Source organism: Octopus bimaculoides, chromosome 24, assembly GCF_046866305.1.
Source record: "Octopus bimaculoides isolate indiv1 chromosome 24, ASM4686630v1, whole genome shotgun sequence".
NCBI classification, from domain to species: domain Eukaryota; kingdom Metazoa; phylum Mollusca; class Cephalopoda; order Octopoda; family Octopodidae; genus Octopus; species Octopus bimaculoides.
The window spans coordinates 6,930,877-6,953,376 of NC_142951.1; the positions used below are offsets into that span (position 1 = coordinate 6,930,877).

At 39.5% G+C, this 22,500-nt stretch overlaps 1 protein-coding gene across 3 annotated transcripts in view; it reads left to right on the forward strand.

Annotated features, from left to right (window-relative positions):
• LOC106875452 (calcium-independent protein kinase C) overlaps positions 1-22,500 on the forward strand; it is a 141,811-nt gene that overhangs the window by 59,943 nt on the left and 59,368 nt on the right. For all 3 annotated transcript variants that reach the window (XM_089341167.1, XM_089341166.1, XM_089341165.1), the window contains exons 4-5: positions 19,428-19,584; positions 22,160-22,191. In XM_089341167.1, the coding sequence (XP_089197293.1) occupies positions 19,428-19,584; positions 22,160-22,191 (189 nt within the window). The remainder of the gene's footprint in view (positions 1-19,427; positions 19,585-22,159; positions 22,192-22,500) is intronic.

Here is a 22,500-nt window from a genome sequence, read left to right on the forward strand (position 1 = left end):
TTATTCAGCTTAGTCTAATGTATTTTCATCTAGCCCAGTCTGGTTCTTTCATGTTTTCATATGTTGAGATCTGGTTTGGTCTGTTATGCAGTTGATAAATAGATAAAGAAGTAAAGAAAAAAAGTAAAGAAAGAAAGAAAGAAAGAGAGAGAGACAGGCATTGCTGTGTGGTTATGAAGTTCGGGTTCAGTCCCACTGCACAGCACCTCTGGCAAATGTCTTCAAATATATATCCCCTGGACAACCGATGCCTTTGAGAGGTAATCGTTTCACTACTCGATTACCAAAATTCCTTGATGGGCTGGAATTGTGGTTACCCTTTACCAGCCATGTTTTCTCCAAGCTCATCTATTTGATGGAGCTGCAGCCTGGGACCAAGTAAAAATCAAAACTGGGCAACTGGCATCTAGAATGGTACCATGTGCTCACAACCGTCTAACACTTCTGGTTTGGAATATCTTAACCAGAAGTTTAGACCTGATTTACATTCGACGGATATTTGTCCTCATCTTGTTTGTTGTTAACACAACGTTTCGGCTGATATACCCTCCAGCCTTCATCAGGTGTCTTGGGGAAATTTCGAACCTGGGTTCTCATTCCTAAGGTATTTTTCGATGTTACTATTATTATTATTATTTTTGGGTCACTGCCTGGAATTGAACTCGGAATCTTGGGATTAGTAGCCCATGCTCTTAACCACTACGCCAGATGCCCGTGGGCATCTTTTGAATTTCTGCCATTTTAGGGTTTCCTGATATCTGAGCTAGGTAGCAATCAGCCCCTTTTGCTATCATTCCTAGGGCACCTATGACAACAGGTATTGTTTTACTCTTGAGGTTCCAAATTATTATTATGATTATTCATTAATAGGCACAGGAGTGGCTGTGTGGTAAGTAGCTTGCTTACCAACCACATGGTTCCGGGTTCAGTCCCACTGCATGGCACCTTGGGCAAGTGTCTTCTACTATAGCCTCGGGCCGACCAAAGCCTTGTGAGTGGATTTGGTAGACGGAAACTCAAAGAAGCCCGTCGTATATATGTATATATATGTGTATGTGTGTCTGTGTTTATCCCCCCAACATCGCTTGACAACCAATGCTGGTGTGTTTACGTCCCCCGTAACTTAGCGGTTCGGCAAAAGACACCGATAGAATAAGTACTAGGCTTACAAAGAATAAGTCCTGGGGTCGATTTGCTCGACTAAAGGTGGTGCTCCAGCATGGCCGCAGTCAAACGACTGAAACAAGTAAAAGAGTAAAAGAGTAATGTAATTAACTTCCCCCATCCTCCACAAAAATTTCAGTCCTTGTGCCTGTCTCATCATAATCAGCAGCAGTAGCGCATTGCACTGCCTGTCTCTAGGGTGTGTCCAACATAATGCTTTTGTGAGTGTAAAGTTGTGTGCATTTTTTATGCTTCATAGTTTAGTGTGTTAACTTTGTTATTTGCTTGACGTTTTGATGTAATGTCATAGATTGAATTAGGCTATTGAGTGGTGATTTTGTTGTGTATATATACTGCATAGGGTCTCACGGTATCGGGTGCTGTTCTATACATGTGTGAAGGTGTATGACTCAGTGGTTAGAGCATCAGGCTCACAATCAAAGGTAGTGAGTTCGATTCCTGGACCAAGCTGTCTGTTGTGTTCTTGAGCAAGGCACTTTATTTCACGTTACTCCAGTTCACTCAGCTGTAGAAATGAGTTGCAACGTTGTCTCTGTTGCCAAGCTGTATCAGCCTTTGCATTTTCCTTGCATAAAATTGGTGGCATGAAGAGAGGAGGAGACTGGTATGCATGGGCAACTGCTGGTGTTCCTTAAACACCCTTGCCTGGACTTGTGACTGGGAGGGGAATTTTCTAGGTACAATCCCAATGTCATTCATGACCGAAGTGGGTCTTTCCTGCTTAACACATAAACTTTTAGCCCCCTTTCTTTTTTTAAACCAAACACAACTCTCAATTTCATGCTTCCTAATTTTTCCAACTATTATCTACATGGATTACCATTGAACTTTAAAAGCTCAAAGACAATATAATGTATTGGTATATTTATTTTTTTATATATTATTTTTTACTTTTTTGTAAAAGACATTTTCATCCTCTCTCTTCTTGAAAATTTGCCATGCAATGAAAGCCGGTTAGAAATCCTTTTTACACATCTATATTAAAATATGCTTTCAGTTTAGCATTCTGCCTTATTATTTTTCATTTTCCTATTATTTCTCCATGTACGGTTAACACAACCCCACTATTTACTGATTTATATATATATATATATATATATATATACACACGTTTGAATGTGGTGTATGCCAGAAGGCTTGCAAATCCAATGGGGTTTTAAAAGACATGTTAAGATCCACAATGAGCAGAACTTACCTGCAGGTATTGGTAGTACAAATCAGAGGTTCAATCTGTGTGGGTGTTGTTTCAAAACATTGTCTGGTTTAAAAAGCCACATCAGACGCCATGATGGATCTAAGACGTAGGTACAGGAGGTGGTCAAACTCTGTATAAGTAGTAAACAACCACCATATATATATATATATATATATATATATATATATATATATATACATATATATTTGTGAACTTGGTACATATAGTTCCCAAGGCTCTAACAATAGCAACAGGTACAACACTTACCTTTTTGAAATGACCACAGGTTTTTTTTTAATTTCCCGCTTCAAATTCCCGTATATCTGGCTTATTTCCTTCTTTTTCCTATGCTCAGTCATCACCATGGTATGCAATATCTGTCATTAAACTAGTTTTCTTTTTCCTTATTCATGATCACAATATCCAGCTTTTGGTTTCCAATTTCACAATCACATTGGATCATTACATGCCATAGGTAACTTAACCTTGTCGTTCTCAATTACTCCTCCTGGAGTTTATACATACCATGTCTTTGCTCTGTCCCAATCCATATTTGCCACACGATTCCCAAATGAATCATGTTACGCCGTTATCAAGTCTTTTTTTTTTATTATATTCCTTTCGACCCAGCTTCATCCACCCCACTCCATGTATTGGGGTCAAAGTAATTGACTTATCCACCTACCCTAAGATTGAGAGCATTGTGCCAGAGTGTGAAACCATTATTATTATTATTATTATTATTATTATTATTATTATTATGTGAGAGAGCAGCGTATGCCATCAAAGTGACACTGGGGTAAAATATACCCATCATGACTACCCGTCTGATAAGGGTACACCAGGCACATGCATCACAACCATATGTGCGCGACATGGTGATCTCATATCAAGATTAACAGCGCATGACCTTGCAGGTGGGGCCCAGTTAGAATTTTCTTCAGGTCGAGTAGCCCATTCCGCTCAAGAGGTCCCTGAATAAGGTTTATTTAAGGATGTTGAACAAAACACCCATGTTTCCAAAGGTGAATTATCCAAACTCCAAAGAATTCCTCTCAACACATGGCTATGATGCTCCCCCCACTACTTCTGCTCATAATCAGAGATAAACATATCGTCAGCCACCAAGGGACATGCTCAACTGATTAAGGTCAAACAACTGATAAGTAAATCTGTGGTATGGAACAGAATATTTGACGTAGAGCCCATCTTTTATACCAAGACAAAACAATGTACATGATAACACTTCCAATCAGTTAAGATCAGAAGCCATGAGAGCCACTGCCTGGTACTGCATCCAGGCATTTATTATTATTATTGTTATTCAAATTCTGCCAAGGTCAACTTTGCCTTTCATCCTTACGGAGTCGATAAATTAAGTACTGGGGGTCAATGTAATCAACTAGTCCCTTCCCCAAATTTTCAGGCTTTGTTCCCTTAGTAGAAAAGGCTGAAGGGTTACAAAAGGAAATAAAATTGTAAGTCATAGCAGAGGTACCGCTTCCAAAATGCTGTCTCATTTCTACAGTTTTGTTATAGTTTTTACAAATAATTATAAAAAGAAAAAGGACCCCTGTGGTCATGAATGACCAAGGGATTGCACCTAGGAAGTTCCCCTTCTGAGGCACAAGTCTGGGCAAGGTTGTTTTATTGCAAGACCAGCTGTCACCCATGCACGTGTGTGATGGTAATGGCTGCCTCTTCCTTACAGAGCTTAATCTTTTATTGTACCTAAAAGGGCTCTTTCCTAGCCTAAGATCTTAAACGACTTTGGGGCCCTGAAAGGCATTTGAAGAGCTGATCACAAATATTGTGTGCATAGGAAGAGGAGGGGGAGGAGACCCCCCTTCGGTCATGACTGACCCTGGGATTGCACCTAGGAAGTTACCCTCCCAGGCACAAGTCCAGGCAAGGTTGTTTATGGAAGAGCAGCAGTCGCCCATGCATACCGGTCTCCTCTCTCCAAGCCACCAGTGTTATCCAAGCCACCAGTGTTATCCAAGCCACCAGTGTTATCCAAGGGAAAGGCAAAGGCCGATACAGCTTGGCACCAGTGATGTTGCAACTCATTTCTACAGCTGAGTGAATGGGAACAATGTGAAATAAAGTGTCTTGCTCAAGAACACAACATAGCCCCAGTCTGGGAATCGAACTCACTACCTCGTGATTGTGGGCAGGATACTGAAGCCACTGAGCTATACACCTTCGCAAATAATTACATTTTGTTAAATAATAGGTGTGGCCATGTGAATTTCTGTTTGATCTTCAAATATTGCATAGTCAGTTGCAGGTAACGTCAATCTAGTCTTCCAACATTAAAAAAAAGACACTCCTACATCTGCTCCAGATTATTTTAGTCTCATAAGTTTGCTTTCCAATCACATGGTTTTGGGTTCAGTCCCACTGCATGGCACCTTAGGCAAGTGTCTTCTACAATAGCTCTGAGCCAAGCAAAGCCTTATGGGTTGATTTAGTGGAGATTTTTTAAGCCATCTTGGGGTAAAAAAAAAAGGTGTCTTATAGGCCAACAAATACGGTATGTGTATATATATATTTATGTGTGTGTGTTTGTCCCTCCCCTACCATCGCTTGGCAACCTATGTTGGTGTGTTTACATCTCCATAACTTGGCAGAAAAGACCGATAGAATAAGCACCAGGATTACAAAGACTAAGTCCAGGAATCAATCTCTTTGACTAAAAGGTGGTGCTCCAGCAAGGCCACAGTCAAATGACTGAAACAAGTTAAAAAGTAAAAGAGATATGTCAAGTTTTATTGAGACAACAGGACTTGCAGAAAATACCAATTCTATTTTTTTGGTAGACATTTAACATCATTCTTGGAATAACCTTGAAATTTAATTTCGCAGTAGAAGGGTTAAATAAAATTGTCTGTGTTGTGTACTTGATTATTGAATGACTCTGCATATGTGTGTGTTTTGTGTGTTTGTGTCTGTGTAGTATGATGTAGAGAGCAAAATAGAAGGAGTAAGAGAGAGCAAGTGAGGGAGAGAGAGAGAGTCAGAGTGTGTGTTTCCTTTTGAATCCTGTTCAGATGTGTTTGAAAATAGTTCAGAGCTGAGACAAGGTTGGCATGTTTCCTAAAGACACCTTACATGCTGTTTGTACTGGCTTCTTTCCTAATGACAACTGATGCACTGCTTGTACAAACCGGTCACCAAGAGCCTCTAAGACGGGGTCGTTCAACCTGTAAGAAGCAGCAGTTTACTTTCCTCATGCTTGCATCAGTCAGACGGGATTTCTTCGGGCGAGTTTTTCTACAGCAAGATGCCCTTTCTCTTTCCAAGCAAAGGTCATTTCCCGCTCTGTGGCCCAGACATGTTCTTCACAGAAGACTGGAAGTGAACAGCATGGCTTGCATAACAGTAATGTTCGTTTACAGCCATCATGTGACATCAAGACAAAGATACACACACACACATACCAAAATAATAAGCAGCAAAACAGGTGTGGTATTCACACATGCATATATATATATATATTCACACACGCATATATATATATGCATACAAGATGGATGTGAACACCGATGTTGAATTTGGCAGGCTTGATAATTGATAAGGGATTTCTCTCTCCGCATGAAACCAATGGTAGCCTTAACCCATTAATTGCGAATTTTTATTCACCAATGCACTGTTGAGCTCCCTTTCTGATTGTTCAATATTAATGTATACACACACGCACCCATACAAATATGTATACACACACATATGGATGTGTATGTATATATATATATATATATATATGCATACACACACACACACACACACACACATATATACCTACACACATATACACACACATATATACACACACACATATATATGTATGTATATGTTGAGACTATATTATACTCCCTGGAATGTAAGTGTGATAGCCTTGTGGATTATGTATTGGAGTAATTGGTCCCAAGTTCAAACCAGCTCCCAGTATTTGTATTACATACAGTAACATAAGCCAAACAATGAAAACACACACACACACACACATACACATGCAATAATATCACTTTCCTAGATAATTTATGTATTCCTCGTTCTTGTAAACAGCCATGACATAAAAACATTGCCTGGAAAAGGTCAGCCATGGATTATATTGACACCATTCTGGTGGTGTTTGAAAGAAATCAAATATGAAAACAAAAACTTGAAACAAAAACGGTTTCTTTCAAAAGGGTTTGAAGATCTTTTATTCTTTTACTTGTTTCAGTCATTTGTCTGCGGCCATGCTGGAGCACCGCCTTTTACTCGAGCAAATCGACCCCAGGACTTATTCTTTGGAGGCCTAGTACTTGTTCTATCGGTCTCTTTTGCCGAACCGCTAAGTTACGAGAATGTAAACATACTACCATCGGTTTTCAAGCGATGCTGGGGGGACAAACACAGACACACACATACATATATATATATATATATATATATACATATATACGACAGGCTTCTTTCAGTTTCCGTCTACCAAATCCACTCACAAGGCTTTGGTCAGCCCAAGGCTATAGTAGAAGACACTTCCCCAAGGTGCCAGGCAGTGGGAATGAACCCGGGACCATGTGGTTGGTAGGCAAACTACTTACCACACAGCTACTCCTGCGCCTATGAAAATTTTTCAGGTTAAACAAGTTTGGAAAATGGGACCTGTATACTTCATGTTCGTCAGTCAAAGTGATAAGGAGTGTTTAGTCATCTGATGGTGAGTAAAGACTGATGACTTGTGGCGGTGACTTTGTTTAAAGTGAAGAGGAGTTATGCACCATCAACTTCACTTTCTTGTCCATGATCTGCTGAGGTCGACTTTGCGTTTCATCCTTTCAGGGGTCGATAAATTAAGTATCAGTTGCATACTGGTTTGATCTAATTGACTGGCTCCCTCCCCAAAAATTTTGGGCCTTGTGCCTAGAGTAGAAAATAATAGTAACTGAGAAGTGGTCCCATATTCCTCAAAAAAAAAAAAAAAAAGAAAAAGCTGGAATTCCTGAACTAGGGCCCCTTCTACTGGATACAGTTTAAAGTTGTATTTAGGATGATGGTGATTATGGCTAGAATGTCGTTTGAGGAATGTTGAACCTACTAACATAAAAGAAGCATGGCCATCAAAACCAGGAAATAATTATTAAACTGTTATTTATGGTGAATTCTATGGAACAGAATCATAGACACAAACAAAAGTAGAATGAAATGGAAGCCGTGCCAACATGGAAGCTGGGCATTAAATGAGAGTGATTATGTTGATGATGATCATTAATAGTCTTTGAGATGTAGGCATAAAGAAAACTTCTGAGAATATCATGGACGGAACACAAAACTAAGAATGGCAAAACAAAGAATATTTTATCAGACACCATTAAAGAGAGAAAATTCAAATATTTTGGACATTTAATCAGAAAGAATAAAAAGATGAATTATGGCGCAGGAGTGGCTGTGTGGTAAGTAGCTTGCTTACCAACCACATGGTTCCAGGTTCAGTCCCACTGCGTGGCATCTTGGGCAAGTGTCTTCTACTATAGCCTCGGGCCGACCAAAGCCTTGTGAGTGGATTTGATAGACGGAAACTGAAAGAAGCCCGTCATATATATGCATATATATATATGTGTGTCTGTGTTTGTCCCCCTAGAATTGCTTGACAACCGATGCTGGTGTGTTTATGTCCCTGTCACTTAGAGGTTCAGCAAAAGAGACCGATAGAATAAGTACTAGACTTACAAAGTCTATCTGTTGTCCTATGTGCTCGTTCCGTTGTCTGTAGTTCATTGTTCTAATGTCCTGTACCCTGATATGCATCTATATACACATGTAGATGTAAGTATGTACATATATGTGTGTATACATGCATATATATTCTTTGTATTATATATATATATATATATATATATATATATATTTGTTTTGCAAGATTTTTGATGTGAAATCGTGTGTTGAAACAGATGTTGTTGTACTTGGGGATGGTCATATTGCCAGTTTAGCCAATAAAAACACATGCACTGTATATTTGGTGTTAATTTGCTTCAGCTTTATATTACATTAATCTTAATCTTATTTCGGCCAGAGTTCTTTCGTCACACTTCTGTGACCTCATCAGTGGTCCTTTGTTTCCTTCTTTCTTATGTGTGTCTCACCTTGCTAGGCTGATAGTTAGCAAGGTGAGACACACATAAGAAGGAAGAAAGCAAAGGACCACTGATGAGGTCACAGAAGTGTGACGAAAGAACTCTGGCCGAAATAAGATTAAGATTAATGTAATATAAAGCTGAAGCAAATTAACACCAAATATACAGTGCGTGTGTTTTTATTGGCTAAACTGGCAATATGACCATCCCCAAGTACAACAACATATATATATATATATATATATATATAACAGTAGTGTGTCGATAAGCCAGCTGGAGGAGATGTCCTCCTGGGGCTAAAAGCAACAGTAACATCCACCCCTAGGGGTCAGCCACACTTAAGTGGCAATATACTACACTATATATATATATATATATATATATATATATATATATATATACACACACATGCACACACACACATGCATACACACACAGTGAGAACAAGAGAGAGAGAAAGAGAAGCAGCATAGCTGAGAACAGCTCACTGAGGTTTGTTTTGTGTGTTTTTTTTTGTGACACAGTGACACAGTGCTTGCTGACATATGTGACATACATTTGGGAGATGACCTGTGATGCACGGACGAGGGGAGGGGCAGGGGGTAACTGGAATTCGACACATGGTGATGAGTTGACGCTCCCCCACCCCACCCCACCCCCCCTGACACACAGCTGACCTGTGACAGAGAGATAGTTGACCCTTGACATAGATGGGGCAGTGATTGGCGAAATAAATTACTGTTTAAATGCATCAGCATCTGGGCAGTTGACTCTCTTTCTCTCTCTCTCTCTCTCTCTCTCTCTCTCTCTCTCTCTCTCTCGCTATATATATATATATATATATATTATTTATTTTATTTTATTTGTTTGTCATTTTGACTGTGGCCATGCTGGAGCACTGCCTTTAGTCAAACAATTCGACCTCAGGACTTATTCTTTGTAAGCCTAGTACTTATTTCATCAGGCCCTTTTGCCGAACCGCTAAGTTACAGGAATGTAAACACGCCAACATTGGTTGTCAAGTTGTTTATTCACTGCACCCTGTATATATATATATATACACACACACACATACATACACATATATGTATGTATATCATTATTCATTTAATGCCTGCTGTCCACATACATGGGTTGAACGACATACATACATACATACATGTATATATGTTTACTCTAGCCTGGGCCACAACTCCATAAATGTGTTTTATCCCTTTTTGTATAAGTGTTTTGGCTCCTGGTGATAAGGTTGGTCAGTTGTTGTACTGGCCATGATTATTGAACCAGAAATTCATGCCCTTCACTGTCCTCTTATCTCCAGACAATAAACACGTCCTATCTTTTAATGGCATGTCAGTTTTAGAGAGGTCTTGTTTTCTGAGATTGTTTTCCCCCTTTCGAGTGAAACTGCTTCTAATTTTCATTTAGTAATTATGGCACATCATCTAGAGATGAAGATAATCTTAATAAACCAAGAATGTATGTTGTATGGTATTTGATATACCTGTGTCTATGTATGCATGTATATATATATATATATATACACGTATGTATGTATCTATCTATCCTTACACACTCACTCACACACACACACAAACATACATGCTTATGTTTAAGCATTATATGTGCACCTGTAAATATACATACACATATGTATACACACCAACATACACATATGTATACACACCAGCATACACATATATAAAGGGAAACGTATATTCCTCCACCTCCACCACACTAAATGTTTTCTTCGGTTCTTCACATGTTTGCCTTACTACATGTTGCACTCTGGGTGTGTGTGAGTACGTGTTTGTGTGTGTGTGTGTGATGGCATATATGTAGGCATGTAACACAAATTGTATAAATCTCTTTTTTTTTTTTGCTACAAGAACAGGTGATGGGAGAAGAGGTGTAGAGGGGAAGCCTGAAGAGGATGGATGAGTAATAAAGAATGAGAGATGAGGGATATGGGTGTGTGTGTGTGTGTGTGTGTGTGTCTTTATAAATGTACGTGTCTATCAGTCTGTATGTATGTGTCAGTGTGTATGTATGTATGTGTGTGTGTATATATATGTATACACATATACATATATATAGACAGGCAGACAAATAGACAGACAGACAGACAGACAGACAGACAGACAGATCATCATCACTTGACATCCGTCTTCGGTACTGGCATGGGAGGATTGATGGGTATAACAGGAACTAGAGAGCCAGAGGACTGCTCCAAACTCTACGGATTGCTTTGGCATGCTTTCTGTGGCTGAGTTCCCTTCCTAGCACCAACCACTTTACAGAGTGTATTGAGTACTCTTTTGCACATCAACAGCACCAGTGAGGTCACTAAATTATTATTTCGAGCGAAAAACCTTTCAACTGAGGTGGGAGTAGCATTGACAGAGGGCATTTGTGCTAAGTGATGGGCGTAGAGTAGACAATTAGGTTACCTATGAAGAACACCAGACAGTACTAAAATAGGCAATCCCCAAACTATGAATCCACAAATGCTTCAGAAGAATGAAGGAAAACCTAGAATAACAACATTAAGATATAAGAAATTCACAACCAAGCATAGCATATGTGCATTCAATCATCAGCTGCCTGAACAGATATTACTGTGGTTTCGACACCATGCATACACACAAACATGGTGGGGAGTTCCTTGTCTAAGCACATCACACGATAGCTGCAAACTGAGTGTCACTGTTATGCAAGCGGTGTTATTCATTTCCGATATTCTGCAAAAACATATCTGAACTCGGGGGGACGGGGAAATATTACCTTACCTTACCTTTGAAACAGGTGAGGGTAGGTGACAGGAAGGGCATCCAGTCGTAGAAAATCTGCCTCGATAAATTCCATCCTACCCATGTTTGCACAGAAAAGCAGACATTAAAATGATGATGATGATGATGAACTAAATACTACACGATTAACTAACTGGCCAATGTGTGAGGCCCGATGGAATTCTTTATATTTTGGTGGAAACGAGGGGGTGGATGGGTAACCCATTATGTTATACCTTGCTGATGGAGGTTATAGTTATTACAGTGGGAGCGATCATGATAAGAAAGATAGTGGTGGTGGTGGTGTTGGAGGTGATGATGTAACAGAGATAGTGGTAGTGGTGGCGAAGATGATGATGTAACTGGTGGTGATAGTGGCGGCGGCGGTGGTGGTGATGATGGTGGTGGTGGTGGTGGTGGTGGTTGCATTTGGTGGTGGTGGCGGTGAGGGTGGTGGGACTGGTATGGGTTCTGCCAGTAAATAGAAGTGATAACAAAGCCTGTCACACTGTGTTCTGTAAATACCACCAGTTAAGCTGTTCTTAGAACAGATAATTTCAATTGTCATGGGAGGGGGGGAATAGCTAAGATGGCAAGAGGTAGGGGGGGAGAGGTGAATACTGCTGGGTGGGGAGAGAAAGAGACAGAGAAAGGAACATTTTAAATATATAGGTGTGTGTGTGTGTAGATATATATATATATATATACACATATACACACACACAAATATGTACATATAAATACATATGCATACCTATATGTGTACATATAAATGCATACACACACACACACACACATATATATATATATATATATATATATACATATCAATAAACACATATATATAGACATAAATACATGCATGTATGTGTGTATATATAGATATATATGTGTGTATGTATGTATGTGTATATATTTATATGTATATATATGTATGTATATATTTATATATACATACATTATACATATATATATATGTATATACATATATAAATATGTATAAATACATTCATATATATACATACATTATACATATATATGTATATATATATATATAAATAAATTCATGCATATATGTATATATACATATAAATACATGCATGTATATATACATAAAATAATATATATATATATATATATATATATATATATATATATATATATATACACATATTCACACACACATACATCTGTCTATCTATCTATCTATACACATATATATATATATTTATATATATATAATTTATAGTTGCTAAATACCAGACACTCATACGTGTACATACACAATAGCATACTGGAGATGTGCCATTGTTATAACACATACCCATGTACATTTGCACACACATTCCTTGTTTCACACTCACATACACACACACACACACACACACACACACACAATAACTGAGGTGTGCAATAACTGGGTCGATATATTGGCATATACAGACACAAACATACAAACATTTATACAAACACACACACACACATATATATACATATAAACAAATACATACAGAAAGAAATATGCAAAAGAGCACAAATGCACACACACACACACATGGAAACATGCAGCACACATACAAACATGCAAGATGCTCAATAAATACACACGCACAGTGCAGGAGGTTGGCCTACATGGTGACATATATATGCATATGCACACAGATATACTCACGCAGACGCACAGGGAACAATACACACACAAACACTAATACCCAAATCCAGGGGAAAACAAGCCTATGAGGATGCCCTCAAACAGGTTGTTCGAGCTGCTAGAAATAGCAGCTTAATCTCTCTCGGATGTTATACACTTGATAATGTACTTTTGTTATTCCTGCATAGAGGAAAAAGACAGGGTGGCCACGGATGGAATACCTTTGGCCATAGATCTGCTTCATTACAGAAGCCTTGGGTTAAACTGCGTTAACAACAACAGCAACATATAAAACCAATATAAGATGCACTGAAGTATTCAGTATACACATAAGTTAACGAGCTGGCAGAATCGTTAGCACGCCGAGAGAAGTGCTTTGCAGCATTTCGTCTGTCCTTATGCTCTGTGTTCAAATTCCATGAAGGTCAAATTTGCATTTCTTCATTTCGAGATCGATAGAATAAATACCAGCTGAATACTGGGGTTGATGTAATTGGCTTGCTCCCACCCCCAAAATTGTGCCAAAATTTGAAACTAATAACCAATATTCATACATACACACATGCACATAGATACACTTGTGTGTGTATGTGTGTATATATATTTACTCTTTTACTCTTTTACTTGTTTCAGTCATTTGACTGTGGCCATGCTGGAGCACCGCCTTTAGTCGAGCAAATCGACCCCAGGACTTATTCTTTGTAAGCCTAGTACTTATTCTATCGGTCTCTTTAGCCGAACCGCTAAGTTACGGGGACGTAAACACACCAGCATCAGTTGTCAAGCGATGTTGAGGGGACACAGACACAAACATATACACACACTTACATATATATTATACATATATACGACGGACTTCTTTCAGTTTCTGTCTACCAAATCCACTCACAAGGCTTTGGTCGGCCCGAGTCTATAGTAGAAGACACTTGCCCAAGATGCCACGCAGTGGGAATGAACCCGGAACCATGTGGTTGGTAAGCAAGCTACTTACCACACAGCCGTTCGAGAATTTACAAAAAAAACAAGATGTATTAGTTTAATGCTCAGGAAGTGAGAAAGTCTTTTACGTTTCGAGCCAACGCTCTTAACCCTTTAGTGTTCACATTATTCTGCCATAATTAATGCTTTTTTATCCACATTGTTTTGTACTAATCAAGCATTATCTTGTAGCTATGAGATTTTGATGAGGTAGCTGTTAATTTTTAAAACGATATTGTAGGGTTGGTGTGACAGACCAGATCTGGCCAGTTTGAACATAAAACAGGCAGAATACTTTTGGCCGGATATGGCCGGTTTAAATGCTAAAAGGTTAAATTGTCTTTGTCATGTTTTTTTATCTACTAACTCTTTCCATGGCTTTCTACCTGTTTTAGTAACTTCTATAGTTATTATTTAGTTACTTGTACATAGATACACACCCTGTTCTATGTAACATGAGAAACAATTCAAGTGAGAAGTAACCCGCTGTGTAAGGATTTGTTATTTACACCACCTGTCCTCGTCTGTTGTTATTTTTTGTATATTCTCCCAGATATTTTATTATTGTTATTTAATGTCAAAAAATAACAAAAGGGAAATATAAATCAAAAAACATCAAAACAATTTCACCACTCCCAACGTGGTTCCTGAATGCCTTTCATCATGTCCACAAACTGCATTTGCTCCGAATTATTTTAGTTGGTACTGCTCGTTACCTCTAGTATGAACGGTACCTACTACTCATGGTCACTGCATACATTGCTTCAAAACGTGGGATGGGGGGGAAAGGGGGGGGGGGCAATCCTCTGCATGATTAGTAAACGATGTTCAGTTGACCGAATTTGACCCCGTGGTCTTCAAACAAATCTCAAGATGCCTGCTTTTTCAGACTAATGTGAAATAATATTCAACTCCCTTTTATTTGACGATATGCCCTGACCCCTTTCCTTCACCATCTTCTCTCTCTCCCTTTCTCTCCCTCTCCCTTTTTCTGTCTCTCTCTCCCCTCTCTCTCTCTCTGTCTTTCTCCTTCTCTCCCTTTTTCTCTCCCTACCACTTTCTCCCTCTCCGTTTCTCTCTCTCTCTCTCCCTTTCCCCCTCTCCCTGTCTCTCTCCCTCTCTCTGTCTTCTTCCTCTCTCTGTCTTCTTCCTCTCTCTCCCTTCCCCCTCTCCCTCTCTCTCTCCCCCCTCTCTGTCTTCTTCCTCTCCCTCTCTCTCTTCCTTTCCTTTTCCACCTGAGGTAGCCCCATGTATCTCCTCTAATGCAAAGCACCCTATTCCTGTCCCTCTACTCATACTCCAACCTCTCATCCGTTGGCACAAAGCCAGCTCCCTCAATACTACTGCCCCTTCCCCCTCAGTCGATCCTATCATCCAGGTTGCTGGGTGACCTCATTGGTGCTGGTGCCACATAGAAAGCTAGATTTCATGTGAAGGTAAACATATTGGCTGCTTATTTCTCTAGGATCAATCAAACAATTTAGACACCTGTGATGAGAATCCAACAAGGTACAAAAATCAATTAAGGTTGTTTGACATTCTTTTTTTGTTTTTGTTTTTCAATCGAGAGAGGGATCTAATCTTACGAATTACTTTACATTCTGTAAAGGGATTGGTGTTTGAAAGAGTTTTAGTGACCTCCATATGACTTAACCCTTTCGTTACCATATTTCTGTTGAGATGCTTTGCGTTTCTTTCAATTGATTTCAAACATAACAAGGAATTTAGTAAAATTTAGTTCAATTTCGATTTCACTTGCCTCAACAGGTCTTTGCGAGCGGAGTTTAGTGTCCAATGAAGGAAAGGTATGCATAAGTGGGCTGGCTACACCCCTGGCAGAGGCCTTGGATTTAGGTCTCACTTGGCTTGCCGGGTCTTCTCACAAACAGCATATTTTCAAAGGGGCTTGCCGGGTCTTCTCACACACGGCATATTTTCAAAGGGGCTTGCTGGGTCTTCTCACGCACAGCATATTTTCAAAGGGGCTTGCTGGGTCTTCTCACGCACAGCATATTTTCAAAGGGGCTTGCTGGGTCTTCTCACACACAGCATATTTTCAAAGGGGCTTGCCGGGTCTTCTCACACACAGCATATTTTCAAAGGGGCTTGCCGGGTCTTCTCACACACAGCATATTTCAATGTTATTTTGATCATTCCAGCATGTTTCTAAGGCTGCTTTATGCTAGAAATCAGAGTTTCATAAAAAAAAAATTCCAGTTAATAGAATTATGGGAGGTAATGGGTTAAAGGAACCACGCAGTGGGATGGAAACTGGAACCACATGGTTGGGAAGCAAACGTCTTACCACACAGCCACACCTATACCCAATTCCTGAAACATTTGGTTATTATTCCTGCACCCATTATAAAAAAATGTAAATAATTTAACATAAATTTTATTACACAAATTCATTCTTTTATTATCTTTTAGGTGGGGCCTCCCCCCCCCCCCGCCTTCAATAAATGTTTTGTACTTTTTGTTAGTATAGTAATATGCATGTAATTATATCTAGATATTTCTGTCTCTTTCTGCGCCCCTCCTCTCCTTTTCAGTATGCATATACGGGTGTGTGTGTGTGTGTGTGTGTGTGTGTGTGTGTGTGCACACGTGCAGATCATGTGTGTGTGCGTGCAGATCATGTGTGCGTAAGTATGTATACGTGTATGCATATGTATAGGTGTATATCATATAAGCCGTGTGTGTGTGTGTGTGTGTACATACCTATATCTATTTATGTGTGTATGTATATAAATATGTATATATATACACATATATATACATATATATATATATATATATATATATATATATACACACATACATACATATATATATATATATATATATATATACACACATACATACATATATATATACATACATACACACACACATATATACATATACACACACACACACTCACACACACACTAATACACTGGGTATTTCCCAGGAAATCACTCACTTGGTGGTGAAAACGTTGAATTTGAATCCTGCTAATTATGCATAGAAATACTATTCTCCACACAGCAGTGTTTGTATTTTTGTGACCCAGTGAGAACGACGACTGCTGCCTTTTTTTTTCTTGTTAAGACAACTGCAAACGAAGGACTTAGGTAAAAAAAAAAATAATAATAAGCCACTGTCCTCGGAGAAAGCTTTCAAAAGGATCTTTTTGCTCTGTGTTTGGTGAACGGCTTGTGAGAGCAATAGAAATTGTGGAGGAGGATGCCAGCGGTAAGGTGATGGTTTGCAACAAATACAACAATGAATTTAGTGTATAGGCAGAAGTTCAACTCTCAGCGGTTGACATATTTTATCAACCCTGAATGAACGAAAGGTGGAGGTGTCCTCAATAGGATTTTGATCTCAGAATGCAAAGAGCCGAAAGAAATATGAAAGGCATTTTTTTTTCCCAGTGTTCTAATGATTCTGCCAGGTTGCTGCTCTAATAATAATAATGATAATAATAATGATAATGATAATGATAATAAATTATAATAATAATAATAATAATGATAATAATAATAATAATGATAATAATAATAATAATAATAATAATGATAATGATAATAAATTATAATAATAATAATCCTTTCTGCTATAGACACAAGGCCTGAAATTTTTCGGGGAAGGGGACTAGCCAATTACATCAACCCATGTTCAACTGGTACTTATTTTATTGACCTTGAAAGGATGAAAGGCACAGTCAACCTCGGCTGAATAGTAATGATGATAATAATAATAATGGTTTCAAATTTTGGCAGAAGGCCAGCAATTTCGGGGGAATGGCTAAGTCGATTAAATCGATGCCATTCCTCAACTGAGCCTAAATACTCCGCATACACATCTTGCTCCAGCAGCATTGTTTGCGCTAGCTTGGTCATGTTCATCGCATGCCAAACGGAAGAATCCCAAAAGACCTCCTGTAAGGGGGATTTTGGCTACCGGCACAAGAGCACAAGGACAACCTCGTCTTTGTTTCAAAGATGTCTGTAAGAGAAATACGAAGTCGTTTCATCTGGACGTCCTGAGATGGGAGGAGTTGCAAATGATCGCCCAGACTGGAGGCAAATACTGCAAAATAGAATGAAGAGAGTGGAAGAAAAATCAGAACTCCTCATCAAAGAAAAGTGCCCTCAGTGGATGGAAAAATCAGTAGCATGGGCAAAGAGCTGCTTCAAATGCAGTCAGTGTATGCATAACTGCCATTCCTGTGTGGGTCTGTATGGCCACAACTGATGCTGCACCACCATCAGCAGCTGACACGATTTCTTTGGGTGCAGAACCATGGCCTCTTGAGACCGACGGATGCCTACAAATAATAATAATAATAACAATGATCTTTTCTATTAAAGACACATGACTTGAAAAATTGGGGTGGGGAGCTAGTGATTTACATCAACCCCCTACTGCTCAGTTGAATAATAATTCTTTTTTAATTTTGGCAGGAGGCCCATGATTTTGAAGGGGAAAGCAAGCTGATTACACTGACCTTTGTACTCAACTGCTGCTTATTTTATCGATCCTGAAAAGATGAAAAGCAAGGTTGACCTTGGAATTTGAACTCAAAACGAAAAGAGCTGGAAGAAATGCTACTAAGCATTTTTTTAAATAGAAATTGGAGAAAATGAATAATTAGAATTCCTAGTAGCAGGACAGTCCATTTGGGGCAATTTGGAGGAAATGCAACACAATAATCTCAGATTACTCTGCCATCCCCAAAGCATGGGCAAGTGCCTTAATAATAATAATAATAATAATAATAATAATAATAATAATAATAATGTAAAAGCACCCACTACACTCTCTGAGTGGTTGGCGTTAGGAAGGGCATCCAGCTGTAGAAACTCTGCCAAATCAGATTGGAGGCTGGTGTTGCCATCCGGTTTCACCAGTCCTCAGTCAAATCGTCCAACCCATGCTAGCATGGAAAGCGGACATTAAACGATGATGATGATGATGAATAATGGTTTCAAATTTTGGCACAAGGCCAGCAATTTTGGTGGAGGGATTAAGTCCATTACATTGACACCAGTACTTAACTGGTACTTATTTTATCAATCCTGAAAGGGTTGTTTGTCACTGATACAAAAAGTAATAAATATTATTATATTTCGTTTACGTTTTACTATATAAATATGGTATTTTATGTGAATCCTGAAAATGCAGCACGGCGAGCTGGCAGAATCGTTAGCACACCGGGCGAAATCCTTAGCATTATTTCGTCTGCCGTTACGTTCTGAGTTCAAATTCCGCCGAGGTCAACTTTGCCTTTTATCCTTTCAGGGTCAATAAATTAAGTACCAGTTACACACTGGCATCGATGTAATCGACTTAATCCCTTTGTCTGTTCTTGTTTGTCCCCTCTATGTTTAGCCCCTTGTGGGCAATAAAGAAATAATTATTATTATCATTATTGATATATTTGTCAATTAATGCATGTTTTCAAAGAAAAATTGGACTTCAGTATTTATCATCCTACTTTCATCTTTTTTTTGTTTCAGAAGCTCCGAAGGAGCGAGTGTTTAAGGAGAAGGAGGGGCTGCTCAACAGACGACGAGGTGCTATGCGACGGCGTGTACACCAAGTGAATGGTCACAAATTCATGACAACATTTTTCAGACAACCAACATTTTGTTCGCTGTGTAGAGACTTCATTTGGTAAGTTCCCAATTGTGGAATGCTTATTTTCCAAAGTTTGTATATTTAGGGGAAAACACTTGGGTGCTGAAGGTGTTGTTCTGCTCCTCTGAAAGTAGGAGTCAGTTTCATCATCTGGTAGAACAGCTCTGTAGAGGTTTCGGTCCCTTCCATTATGGTGCAAGATCTGCCTGGCTGTGTGGTAAGTAGCTTGCTTGCCAACCACATGGTTCCGGGTTCATTCCCACTGTGTGGCACCTTGGGCAAGTGTCTTCTACTATAGCCTCGGGCTGACCAAAACCTTGTGAGTGGATTTGGTAGACGGAAACTGAAAGAAGTCCATCGTATATATGTATATATATTATATATATGTATGTGTGTGTATATGTTTGTGTGTCTGTTTGTCCCCCCAACATTGCTTGACAACCGATGCTGGTGTGTTTACGTCCCCGTAACTTAGCGGTTCAGCAAAAGAGACCGACAGAACAAATTCTGGGCTTACAAAGAATAAGTCCTGGGGTTGATTTGCTCAACTAAATGCAGTGCTCCAGCATGGCCGCAGTCAAATGACTGAAACAAGTGAAAGAGTAAAATAGCAATCATGAGCTTTGTTGAGGTGTGTTATGGACTCTGGGCCAAATGTTTCTACCATCCTCAATGCTTGTTCTTGCTACACCACTTTTCCTACCTCTTGAGCCAGATGTAATGACTTGCTTTCTCTGTGGCTTCTGATAATTTTCTGGCAACATCTTTCATCTCCTTTGTGTCTAATCCAAGACTCCCTATCATCAAGATAAACCTGTTTCCAACAAATCTTCTAACACCTGTCTCTGCAAGAAGGCATATTGCTCCCCGTCCATTGTTTTAACAGAATTCAACCAACTTACTGTATTTTCTGTCTTTTCTGTGGAAGGCGTCTTCAATGATCACTTCCCAGAAGGAATTGTCAGCTTCCTTTTGCATCACTAATTAGTCACATCCATCACTCTATTGTGGTTTCAATTCCTGAACTGGGCGACGCGTTGTGTTCTTGAGCAAAACACTTCATTTCACATTGCTCCAGTCCACTCAGCTGGTAAAAAGGAGTAACGCTGCTGCGATGGACTGACGTCCCGTCCAGCTGGGGAACACATACGCCATTGAAATCGGGAAACCGGGCCCATGAGCCTGGCTAGGCTTTAATAGGGCACATTTATTATTTTTTTTATCACTCTATTACCATTTTGCTTTATATATATATACATCATTGTCCTCCACATCATCACTTAGTGTCTGTATTCCATGCTGGCATGGGTCAGATGGCTTGGCAGGATTTTCCAGGTCAGAGGGCTGCATCGATCTCCAGCGTCTGTCTTGGCTTGGTTTCTACAGCTGGATGACCTTTGCTAAAGCCGACCTCTTTACAGAATTCCCTTCTGGAGCACAGGTCTGGGGGGGGGGGGAAAGGTTGTTTATGGAAGACCAGCTGTTGCTTATGATTACCAGCCTCCCCATCTCTGCACCACTGATGTTATCCAAAGGATAAGTGAAAGGCTGATACAGCTTGGCACCAGGGATGACATCGCAACTCATTTCTACAGCTGAGTGAACTGGAGTGACGTGAAATAAAGTGCCTTGCTCAAGAACACAACACAGCCCGGTCTGGGAATCGAACTCACAATCTCATGATTGTAAGCCCAACGATCTAACCACTGAGCCATGCACTTTCATGCATACACACACACACACACACACACAGCCATACAGATACATTCAGACACACATTCTTTTTATTACATTATTACAAAGGCGGTGAGCTGGCATAATTGTTAGCCCTCTCAGCGAAATGCTTAGCAGTATTTTATCTGTCTTTACGTTCTGAGTTCAAATTCTGCCCAGGTCGACTTTGCCTTTCATCCTTTTGGGGTAGTTAAATTAAATACCTGCCCCAAAATTTCGAGCCCTGTGCTTAGAGTAGAAAATTGTATTTTATAAGTTGGCAGAATCGTTAGCCAGCCAGGTGAAGTGCTTAACGCTATTTTGCCTGTCACTACTTTCTGAGTTCAAATTCCGCTGAGGTCGATTTTGCCTTTCATCCTTTCAGGGACGATAAATTAAGTCCCAGTGAAACACTGGGGTTGACGTAATCGACTTGTCCCCTCCTCCAAAATTTCAGGCCTTGTGCCTACTGTAGAAGAGATTATATTTTATACTTTGTAGAAGGGGACATAGGTGGCTGAGAAGTTTATGGCCCCTTGGGCAAGTATCTTTTACGATAGCCTCAGGCCAACAAAAGTATTAAGTGGATTTGGTTGATGGCAACTGAAATAAACCTTGTCACATGTGTGTGTATATGTGGCTATATTGTTTTGGTGTCTCCTTGTGTTGGCATCACATCCAGGGGAAAATATCTTACTTGGGAGCAGGTAAAGTTTGGCAACAGGAAGTGCATGCAGCCATAGAAAATCCATCTGAATGACTTCTGTCTGACCCCAGGGTTACGACGATGATGATAATGATGATGATCATTATGACAATGTTAATGATGATGATGATGATGATGATGATGTATGATAAAAATGTTTGAAATCAATGTCTTCCTTTTTGTCTCCACCAGGGGTCTCTGGAAACAGGGCTATCAATGTCAAGGTAAGTAACCTTCCTTTCTCGGCAGTCGTGTGTGTGTGTGTACAATTAGTGCAAATGACTCGTTAGTGAGATAAGTGGGGGATGCTAAAGAGGCATTGGCTCACAAGTGATGTTATCTGCATTCTCATCCTTGTGTGTGTGTGTGTGTGTGTTGAGTTTGCATCAAATACTCACTTGTTATTTTTAGTACCTACTCATGTTTCCATTTAATCCAAGATTAATTCTCAACCAAAGCCTAACGTGATTTACATGTCGCTCATGTACGTACAGACTCCTAGGGAACAACGAGAAACCACAAGTAATGTGCTC